This window comes from Pipistrellus hanaki (genome assembly GCF_964339955.1).
Source record: "Pipistrellus hanaki genome assembly, chromosome: 15".
NCBI classification, from domain to species: Eukaryota; Metazoa; Chordata; class Mammalia; order Chiroptera; family Vespertilionidae; genus Pipistrellus; species Pipistrellus hanaki.
This window is the reverse complement of record NC_140517.1, coordinates 13947649-13959107: the sequence shown is the minus strand read 5'-3', so window position 1 is coordinate 13959107 and position 11459 is coordinate 13947649. Positions and strand designations below refer to the sequence as shown.

The 11459-nt window shown below is 42.2% G+C and overlaps 1 protein-coding gene across 6 annotated transcripts in view; it reads right to left on the bottom strand.

Moving 5' to 3' along the window:
• Nucleotides 1–4134: 4134 nt before the first annotated feature.
• ZFHX3 (zinc finger homeobox 3) overlaps nucleotides 4135–11459 on the bottom strand; it is a 239300-nt gene continuing 231975 nt past the window's right edge. For all 6 annotated transcript variants that reach the window (XM_084906952.1, XM_084906955.1, XM_084906956.1 and 3 more), the window contains one exon: nucleotides 4135–9321. In XM_084906952.1, coding sequence (XP_084763078.1) covers nucleotides 7655–9321 — 1667 coding nt within the window. In that variant the 3' untranslated portion in view covers nucleotides 4135–7654. The remainder of the gene's footprint in view (nucleotides 9322–11459) is intronic.

Here is an 11459-nt window from a genome sequence, read left to right as displayed (position 1 = left end):
TTATGCAAATAAAGTCACAAGGTGGAGGCAGAATTTGGAGCCTGTAAGTCTTAACTCCTGAGCCCATACTCTCAACCACTTTTCTTTAGTACCTCTCAGGACATAGTGTCTGGAAGAAGGCACACTGGACAGAGACTAAACACATGGTTAGTACCTTTTCCTCTCACTCATTACCTTACTATCCTGAACTCCTGGGATAAATGTCCATCACTTTGCTTACCTTCTAGATGATTTTGAGAAACAAGCAAGAAGTACCATATTTTTCCGTGTATAAGATGCCCCCCACTTTTTCAACCCCAAATTAAGAAATCAGTATTTTAAACATTTTTCTGGTTTTCCTCTTAATGCCTTCCTCTTTTTTTTTTTTCTTTCTTTTTTTCTTCTTCATCTTAAGGATATGTTCTTCCTGTTTTCTCCACTGTTTGATCATACACTCAGTAGGAGGAGGTCCAGATTGTCCCTATGCAGCTCTGTTTCCATGCTCTTTTGCATAGCTGATTACATTCAGTTTGAATTTTGCAGAGTAAGATAATTGCTTACTGGTATTTTTTATTTTTTAACATCTTTATGGTCTCAGAACACTCTGGGCCCTGTTGCTTCTGTGCATTCCACCTCTACCTCTAATTATGGCATCAGCTGATGTCAGTAACAATAAGACTCATGATTAGAGGAAGCCTGTTTGACAAGATATGGGCAGCTATGCACCCAAGTGGCTCCCTCCTTGGCTGACTTACGTGTACAAGATGCCCCTTGTTATATTTTCATCTAACAATTTTAGAAGAAAAAAAATTAGCGTCTTATACATGGAAAAATATGGTAATTCTACAAAATATTTTTCAAATGTTATGCAGATATAAGGCATTCCACAGTCTAAAAGACAGGAGCAAAGCATAAGGGGGCCTAGGAAAGAGGAGTGTATTGAGAGTAGCAAGGCAAGGAATAGCCAGTGTCCAAAGGAAGCTTTTGTATTTCATATCTAGTGATGCCTTTCTTTCTTGCTAGTCTTAGTTGTTTCTCAGCACTCACTTTTCAAACCAAGGGATTCTTGGCCCAAGAGTAAAACAATTCATCTAAAAGTTTTCATTTTCATATAAATACAAGATTCATAAATTGGATTAAATGGTCTTTTTGTCCCAAATAGGATAAGAAATGTAAGTCATAAAGGGTAAAGAACACATTTATCTTTGCACCTGTAATTAAAAAAAAACACAAAAACTGGAGTAGAGAGGAGTCAATATTAATTGGCTAAGACATCGTAAAAAAAATATGCCTTTAGTTAAAAAAAGAATGAGGGAGGGAGGGAAATACACTTTGCTATGAAGTAAAAAGGAATGGAAAGCTGCTTCTACTTTAATGACCCTGCGAGCACTAATTTCTTGCAAGTTTTGCCATGGCCTTGGCTGGTCCACCCCCAGCAGTAATGTACAGAGACTGAATGTGCACATCTGTCCTCGTGTAATTAAGGCTGCAGAGCAGCAGGTGCAAACTTCTCATCCTTCAACTTGACTCTTAAACTGCTTGTGCTCTTGTAACTTAAAATCTAAACTTGTTAAAAGTGAGATTTTGAAGGTCATTAGTCTGTAACAGGAGCTGGGCTCTGCAGACATTTATTTAAAGCAAAATTAGAAACAGCTACCTAATACACATCAGCCATTTTAAGATGTTACCATTTCACATTTTCCAAGGGGGAAATACTATTAATTCCAAGGTGATTAATATCCAAATGAACATGATATTGAAGCCAGATTGGAAGACTTCTTTTCCCTTAAGAAAAAAGCTTTTGCAGGAACAGAAAGAATCCCTTACTAAACCTTCTCTCAGTGTAATTTAGGTGCTTAGAGATTTTCTGATACCAAAGGCTCAACCATTACGAAGGTTTTGTCTTATTTTCTTGTTAGAAAATTTTGAATTGTAGTCACCTTCCTCCAAAGAGCTGAAGTGGCGAAACCTCTCTGCAAAATTAGCCCCGTTTAAAATGTCTCAGCGTGAATCTGCCAGACCCTAAAATAATTATAGCTTAGAAAGGCAGGTGTGGCTTTGGATTTGAACAATTTTTATCATACTGTACCTTTTTGTGGGGTTGGAAGATAGATCAGTGCTATAACTGTGTGCCAAGAAAACATACCGAGATTGGAGCCATCTGGTTCTGCAGGAACACCCAAAAGGAAGGTGCAATGCCTGGGGAAAGATCATGGTTTCATTAAGGACAGTGACCCCACTTTTTTGGCAGAGATTCCAGTACTGACAAGGGAACCAACTCTTTCTTTCTGAGCTTTTAGTGATGCCTGTGCCAACTGTAGCATTCTTTGAGATCTTGAATTAATAGGGTGACTGCTTCTCGAATGCCTTCTGTAGGATCTAAAAAAAAAGGACTTGGTTTACAGTGGCTATCTGAGCCAACAGGAATGTTTCATAGCTCCTCTTGGGTAGGAAGAACCCTGTTGGCCAAGGGTAGATGCTGCAGACCTTGCAAGGACAGCCTTGAATGCCATCCAAGCCTAGCTGCAACAGTTTTGTAAATTATTTATCAGCTGTGGCTATAAATTAGAGATGAAGGGAAGGCCTTTAGGCCTGATCTTGGATGTACTCCTTATTAATGATTTTCAGGCGTAAGAGGACTGAGAATTCTCTTGTATGTAGGAATTACTAATGCTACTATGATTTTGCAGACAGTTCTTAGCTCAAATTCTGCTCTAACAGGGAGTTTGGAAAAATCCTTTCTTAGTAAAGGTAAATTTAGTCAATAACCCACTTAATTCAACTTACATTTCATATCCTCTTGTCACAAACACTGGGTCCAATTACCACTTCAGAGAAGTTGAACTTACCTCTCTCCTAGCCATCAGTAAAACTTTTGCTCATGATTGTGTTATGTCTAATATTCTTACATAAATATTTGAATTTAAAATGTTTACGTGCTATTAGGGTTCTCTAGGGTCAAATATTGTCTAAGCTATCATGCTTACTCTTCTCAATGAAATAAGCTAGTCAGTGTCATGGCCAAAACCTCTGGTACTTTAATGCAGCAGTCACCAACCTTTCGGACATCACGGACCACCAGTGGTCCTTCGAATTTGCACTGTGCATCAGCCTAGTTAGAGATTGGGGTTGGTGACCTCTGCTTCAATGAGTGCCAGAAGATGGTAAATACAAGGCCCCATTTCCCAAGAGCTTGTGTACCTTGGAATAAGCATCCCTGCACACCCAACCTCAAGATACTGTTCAAATTTACACTTCTTCAGTCATCCTTTTTCTTTCTCACATGTGCGGAGCGCGTGCGCGCGCGGGCGCGCGCGCGCACATACACACACACACACACACAAAATTTGCTGACAGAGACAAGAACTTTTGCTCATATTTTTTTTAATGTATCACAATGAGCAGGAAACATACTTGATGAAATATTTTCAAAGGAGTATATTCAATTACCATCTACAATCAACTTAACTATGACAACAAAGTTTTTGTGACAAATTTTTTTTTTTTTTTCAGTTTGAAAGTTCCATGTGGTTCTGTTTGTTAGTCTCCATGTATTTTGGTACAGTTCGAGATCAGCATTATTACAGTAACAAAAAAAGCTAACAAGACTACATTATAGAAAAACACCAAGAACATCATTTTTGGTTTCACTTGCTCTATTTTTTTTTGTGTTTTTTTGTTTTGTTTTGTTTTTTGTTTTTTTTTTGTACATTGCAAAGGCTGTTCATATACCTCTTCACCTCAGGGTCACGTTCATTTATGCTTTCTTTCCTACCCAAACTTGCCCCCCTCCCCCCAGAGAAAGTAAACAACAAAAAAAACTAGTCAAAGCTTTGTTTCACAGTGGGCAGTATCTCAGCGCCAACCAACAACCAACCAACTCAATTTATGCTTCTATTTAAAATGTTTTAATTTATTATTTAAAAAAAATATATGTCCATGAACATCAAGTGCATTGGCTTGGGTCACTGCCTCTCTCTCCTGCAACTTCCTGCCCATGACTGATAAACTCAGGGTTAAACACATGCCGTTTATTTTACTTTGTTTTCAAAACTTTGGCCACATTCATCTCTTTAAATCGCTTTTAAATTAAAAAAAATCCTTTCTAGATTTAAACTTTTCCGTGTGTGTGTGTGTGTTTCCTTCTTACATTAATTTTTGGAAGGATGAATGATGGATGAAATAACTCCAATCCTGAGGGTCAGTGGTGCTATGAGACTATCTAGCACCAGCCCATATTGTGGAGTATTTGGAGAAAAAACAACCAACCAACCAACCAAAATATGAAGTGTGAATGAGTGTGAAGAATTAATTTAAAGAGCAGAGATATCCTATTCAGCTACCTACTATGCAACAGACAGGAGTAAATTCTCCGAGGGAAACCAGCCTAAACAGTTGGGCATTGTAGTAAATTCATGCCTTGTAAATGATACTGGTCCCAGCCAGGGTGGATGTTAGCCCACAAACATTTTAAGCTTATGTTTGACCCCTAATTTTTACCATCACTCACTGCTCTGATACTTCTGGGTTAATGCTGAGAATTGATGTTGTTGGTTTTTTTAAGGAACATATATGTGGGCAGTAGAGTTGTGGAGGAAAACATTAGTGTGCAACCTACTCCACGTTGAAACAATCACATAACCCCTCTGAGGAACACTGGCCGGTGGATGCATGCTTACTTAACCAGTCTTCCCAACCAACCATCTTGCGGTCGCCAAATACACCCACAGGTCAAGGCATGGCATAAGAAAACACTGACAGTCACTCTGCTGCACAGAGGGAGGATGGCATAGTAGCTAAAAGAGAAGGGGGTGGGGGGGAGGAAGGAGAAAATGGAAAGAACCATTGGGGAGGGGTGGCAAAATTATTAGGAAATGAACTTAAAGTTGAGGGGGGTGGGGAAGGGATAGAAAATTGCACTATTACCAAGCAATATCATTTTTAAAAACAAAGTTTACAGAAAAGACCTAGCAGAATTTGACAGGTAAAGCTAGTGTTAAATTGTTAATTGGTATCATCACATAGAGAACCAAAAAACAAACAATTTTTCTATATGATACAGACACAGAGTAACATACAACAGTTAAATGGCAAAAATATATATTTTATAGAGTTACAAACAAGATAAAATAATGGAAAACAAAAAACTGTACAACTTTAAAATTTAAAAATGTTCATCTCAAACACAGGGAGAAATACAAGAATTCTTGTTAAAAGAAAAGAGCTTGTTAAAACAGCAAGTGTTTTTGCGTACTTGTTTTTGACACCTTATGCTACAACTGGATACTGGTATGAATAGTTAGATGGTATTCTTTAGTATTTCTACTTAAAAAAATTAAAAAAGGAATTTGCACTGTGCATCAGCCTAGTTAGAAATATGTACAACAGTTCAGGATCTACTCTTTCATTAAACTGAAAACAAATTCATAAAAATAAAATAGTCCCGGCTAAAAAAGAAAAGAGAAAAAAGAAATCCATTTTTAGATGTTGGAATGCTCCAGTCTTTTGCAAAGTTGATGAGTGGCTTCAGCACTGGGGAAAGAAGCCTGGAAGGTGACCAATGGAACCTGCATTCACAGTCTTCAAAGTTCCCTTTTGAAACATAAGGAAGAGAATGAAGGAGAGAAGGATTTCACACGTGATGGGGAAGGGGAGATTGTTTCTGTTGTTTAGCTATGAAAGTGAAACAGCAAAGCATCTATTTGTCTCCAAAGTCTACATTATAGCAGCACAAAGTTTTCCTTTCAAAGTTCAGACCATTTATTTAGATGAGAAAAGGGGTATGGTGCGTTGTGTTGTGTGTCACAGGAATATGGATATTAACGTAAACACAAGTGTCTCATTCTTTCTCTTAGCACATTGCTATCTGCTTCTTTGTTGGCTGCACTCTGGATCACTCGCCGCTCAGACTGCCTAACACAAGGACAAAACTTTGAAGTAAAAAAATGTGTCTTTTGGTATATGGAATTAACAATTGCCTCTCTGCTTGCAGAAGAAGCAAATAACAACCTGGGAATCTTTTGTTTTATTCTTTCTTTTATCAAACTAAGTCTTGTTTAAATCAGAAACAAATTCTCAAGTAACAAGAACCCTTTCCCTTTTTTCTGCACCAGCAGTGAAAGGGTGTGTCTTTGGATTTTATTTAAAGCATGAAATTTCTTTTTCTGAGAGGAAAGAAAACAAAACAAAAACCAAACCCCTAACCAAAACGTTTTTAGAAAAGAAAAGCACACAATCCAATTACACAAATGGCAACAAATGCTTTAGCTTAGGAAAAGAATATTTGAAGCATCTACCAAACAAAGAGTGGGGAAAAAGAGGGTGAAAAGAAAAGCCAAAGGAAGGATAAATAAAAAATAAATGGCACAAGGCAAACAGACATAGGTAACTAGAATTATATGCCTTTAAAAGGTTTCAACTCCCCAACCAAAAATAATGAGGATCCTAATGACCCCTAGGACCCTTTGAAATTCATTCTTTAGTTTTATAAAATAATTCTGCAGCTACCCTCTAAGAAATGAAGGCAGCTACCTTAAGTGGGAGGATATAGGATGGGAGGTGGGAGGAGGGAAGAGAAAGTGGGAGTAAGGGACAAAGGGGAGAAAAGCTTAGGTGAATCAACGGATTGCAATCTATCTGCTAGGAATGAACAAGACAACATCAAATGAGGAGCTGTCAGCTGGACCATACAAAAAGCTAAATGTACACAAAAGGTTTTTTTATTTTCCTTTTAAATCTACCATACTGCTTCAGTTCATTTCCAATGCAACAATCTACTCAACACCAAAATGGTCATATCTATCATAAATACAGAAAGTCAGTTTTTAAAACTTATTTTTTTTAAGCTACAAGTCCTCAACACTCTTTGTGTGTGGGTTTATTTTTTCTTCTGAAAGTGGGAGTGCTTAACTTTTCACCTTAAAATTGGCTTCAGCAGAAAAGCTATCCTTAAAATCCCCAGAAAGCTAAAGCAGTTCACATTGTTTTTCTCAAATACTTTCTGCCCGTTTTTAAATTAAGAAACAAAACAAAAAAAAAAAAAATTTTTTTTTTCTGGAACAAAAACGAAAAAAGAAAACTAAAAAAGAAAAAAATATATATATAAAACAATGATTCTGAAAACAGAACGAAGTGTGAGCGATTGACCTGAGAATAAAAAGACATTACATTTCTCTTTTTCTTTTAGCAAGCCATTGGTATCTGAATGCTAAGATAGCAAGAAATTTAAAACTGGAACAAGGTGGACTGCTTTCCCATACAGTGCATGCCGGGCTCCTCTGTGCTATCAACGTGGGGGCGTTTATTGAAAAGGGGCAAATATACAAGGGGTTTAAGCTCCAAAGACGCTGGGGAGGCCCTGTGGACTTGTGTTTCCCAGACCAATAGTACCTTCAAAAGGACACAATGTAACAGGGGTCAGGGGTGTGTTTTATATATATATTAGAAAAAAGAAAACACAAGAATGTAAAATCACCGGCATAGATTAGGTATATGGGAAAACAACCCACGCTTTTCTTTTTTTTCCTTTTTTTTTCAATTTTTTTTGTGTGTGTTTTTGTTGTTTTTTTTTTTTGGTTAGAAGCTTTGGAATTGCAGTTAGTCTATTTTTTGAAATTGGTTTGTTATTAATTTTTTTTATTTAAATTCATTTGTTTGTATTGTTCATCTTCAAAGCTTACAATCTGAAGGTGTCCGTTCCTACACTGGTCAGACCACTGTCCTTGGGGCAGCTGGGGTCTTTGGGACCCTCCACCGGGCTCGCCGGTCCGTCGGACTTTTGGCTGAGATCCGTGTCAGACTCCTCCGAATAGTCGTCTGTTGGCATCGAGGGCTGAACCCCTGAGGTGCTGCATGAACTTGAGGTAACCGTTGAAGATGAGGAGAGAGGAGGAAAAGAAGGGGGCTTCGCGGCCGAAGCCCGGGAGACCACTGGCGGCCAAGACTTCCTGGAGGCGTGAGGGGAAGCGGAGGACGAGGAGGGGGCGGCGGCCGACTGGGGAGGGGGGCTGTCGTTTGAGTGAGCGGCAGACTGCGAGGTAGATGCGGTGCTAGGATCGGGGAAGCAGGCAGAGTGAGGTAATAAACTAGGGTGCTCTTTGGCGTTTCTTGCTGCTCTCGTGATTGTTCTGTGTTTGTGCAAGGCCGACTCGAGATGTTGACTCAGAGCTTCCTCCCCACAGAGCGTGCTCTCGCACGCCAGGCAGTGGTACGAGCCGCCGCCACTGCTGCCACCGCCGCTGCCACCGCCGCCGCCACCGCCGCCCGTGGGGACGTGAAGCACCATCTCTTGCAGGTTCACCACAGACTGGCCGAAGAAGCAGAGGGACTTCAGGTGGCTCCTCGCCGCCTCCTCGTCACCGAAGCCCGCCTGGCACTTGCGGCAGACCAGCTTGTACTGCACCTTTGGAACAATGAAGGGGTCATAGAGGGAGTCCGCACTTTTGCTTTCTGCTTCTGGCTCTTCGGGGGGTTTCGGCAGGAGGGGGGACACCTCACGGGGTGCGTTTTTCTGCTCTTCTGGTTTGGGGGATTCTTTGGCAGGGTCTTTGTCTGGGGAAGCAGCCCCAGGGGGGACTGGGGTTTGGCTTGCTTTGGGCTGCTGCTGCACTTTTTGCTGCTGCTGCTGCTGCTGCATTTGCCGCTGCTGCTGCTGGATCGCCTCCTGCAGACTCTGCTGGTATTGCTGGTACTGCTGCAGTAGGGAGCCCGGGGACAGCCCCATCAGGGCCTGCGACAGCGCAGGGCTGTAGGGGAACAGGCCTTCCATGCCATACATTGGCTGCAGGTACCCGCTCTGCAGGGCGCCAGGGATCTGGGGGGCGTAATAAGGAGAGAAGCCTGGTACAAAGTAAGGAAGGAACTGGCTTGTGAGCAACGCTGTGGGGTCTGAAGTCAAGGCTGCCTGCAGGGCCTGCAGCTGTGCAGGGTCCACCGCATACTCCATGGTGGGCAGTGGGGCTGAGATGGTGGCTGCAGCTGCCGTGGGGGCTTCTCCTTTCTCCTTCTTGGGGACAGGCAGGGGTTCCCCTTTCCCTTTGTGTGCCTTTTCCTTCTCCTTCACCTTCTCACTGTCCTTGTCCTTGCGTTGCTGTTGCTGCTGTTGTGGCGGGAGCTGTGGCACAGGTGGAGGCTGGGTTGCTGGCGGTGGCTGCACCTGTGGCTGCTGCTGCTGCTGGGGTTGGGGGTGTTGCTGAGGGGCCATCACCATGGTGGCTTGTGCTGGGGTTGGGGAGCTCAGCGACGCTGAGGACGGTTTATTTGGTAATCCAGATGTGGGGAGACCGGGGGAAGGAACTGTTGTGCTGGGCAGACCCATCAAGTTCGGTTTTGGAGACGTTAAAGCTGAAAAGAATGGACACAGAGAAATCACATGTCAGTCTGGGTGGTGAGGCTGAAGGTCAAGGTGTTTTGACCTGTGTCACTGGCACAGAGTCTGAGGCCTCAAGCTTTATACGAAGGTTAACACCAACGTTTTCAACAGAGGTGTCAGCCAGGCTCAGGGTCGGAGAGCCTTGTATTCTAATCAAGCCCGAGTCCTGGATCAGCTCCGCTCCCATACTTCCTCTTTCAGCCAAGCACCTTCCGCCCAGTGTGTCATGCCCACCCCATTAGTTCATATTTTCTTGCCAAGGTCCCTGCTGCCATTCATTCTACCCAAGGCAATTAGTCTGGAGGCCCCAAACTAGCTGGGATCAAGGGCCTTCATCAAAGCGTCACAGAAATACTACAGCCAAGAGGTCTCACTAGAAGTTGTCTGAGGAGGCAGGTGATAGGAAAAGAGAGAGAAGGAGAGCAAGAAACCTAGCCAAGCCTCAAGACAATGTGAACAAATAGGCTATCCACATGTACCTCTGCAGCTAAATGGATCCGTTAAGAGGAAAGAGATAGGAGGAGGAATACAAAGAAATAAAAACGGTCTATTCAGGGAAAACTGTTCCAGTGTCTTGGCTCAGCTGATCTGCTTTAACAATCTGTTGGGGAGGGGAAATGTAACCATCTAGGAATAGGATCTGCAGTCCTCTAGAGCAGTGTTTCCCAAACTTTTGACATATGTGTACCCCTTCTATAATTTTCGTAACGCTGAGTACCTCTCGTACTCATGAGAACGTAGAATTAGGCGCAGCTAAGCACGGTGCAGTGCATATCCCCACCAAACTCCGGTGCAACATGTACCCCCACCAAACTCTTCCCGTATCCCTGCGGGTATGCGTACCACACTTTGGGAAACACTGCTCTAGAGAAATGAACACTTTCTACTCTTGCCCCTGTTTGAATAACATACAGTAGGGCTAGGACTGTAGATGGAAAAACTAGCCATAGGAAGAGGAGAAAAACATGTCAGAAATGGAACTGCCCAAAGTGCTGTCACCATCAATTCCTAAGATTGCATCCTACATCAGGTACCATTGCTTATGGGTGGCAGAGGTCTTTGACCATGTCACTAGACACACATGGGGTACAGCCCCATCCTCAGTCACATTCAGACCTAACCTACTACTACCTGTAAAGCTTCCATCCAACCCAGAGCCTAACATACCCCCAGACCTAACTTCTGGTTTGAGCCTTTTGTTCCAGAATCATGGAAATGATGTTGATGCTGGTGGTACAGATATCCCCGCTTTTCAAAAGTTCACTTCATGCCACTTTGCTTTTAGGAAAAACCTACATTAATACCTATTCTCACTAACTGAAAGAAATACAAAAAGTGAAAATAGCATTCAGTGTTGGCTTTGTAGTGAGCTATAGTAGAGGCATCGAGTGCCCTGAACAGGGTGAGCAGGATTGCCAAGCTCCTTCCCCAGGAACTACACTCAACATCATAGCTTTGAGCCGTTTCTAGGAGTATCTGTGCTTTATCTTGATTTATTGTGTGCATTTGCTAGCAAGATGTGTCCTAAGGTGGCTGCTTCTTCACTTCATGCCATTTTGACTTAGGAAAGGTTTCTCAACTACTTCCAGATATGAGACAAACCTGTACTCCAAACTACAGGTTTGTAAAGACTAGCAAGGTGGTGGGGAGACAGGATGTGCTGGGTGATGAGATGCTGAGAATAGACAAGAATTGAGGAGAGTTCACAGGCAGCAGCCTTCACATCATCTTTACATTTGCTACACCCAAGAAACTAGACAGTGTACAGTGAGCACCAGAATTTGAAATCAAACCCTATGGCCCCTCACCACTTATCTGGACCACCTTCTGCCAGAAAGCTGTGGTAGTGGGTTCCATATGTGACACTGTCCTCATGAGGAAAAAACAAAACACGCTGAAGCCCAGACCTGGGTGAAGACAGTGTTGACTTCGGTGTTTACTGGGCTATCAAACTGCATTTGAAGACACTCATATTTCAGATCAAAGAACAAAGTTGTCGATCCCAGGAAAACATCCGTTAATGTTTGGATGGACAAGGAGGATGCTTCCCTCAGCACCACATAGCATCATTTATGTAGTACTCTTCCGAGATTAAGGCATCCAATTTTCC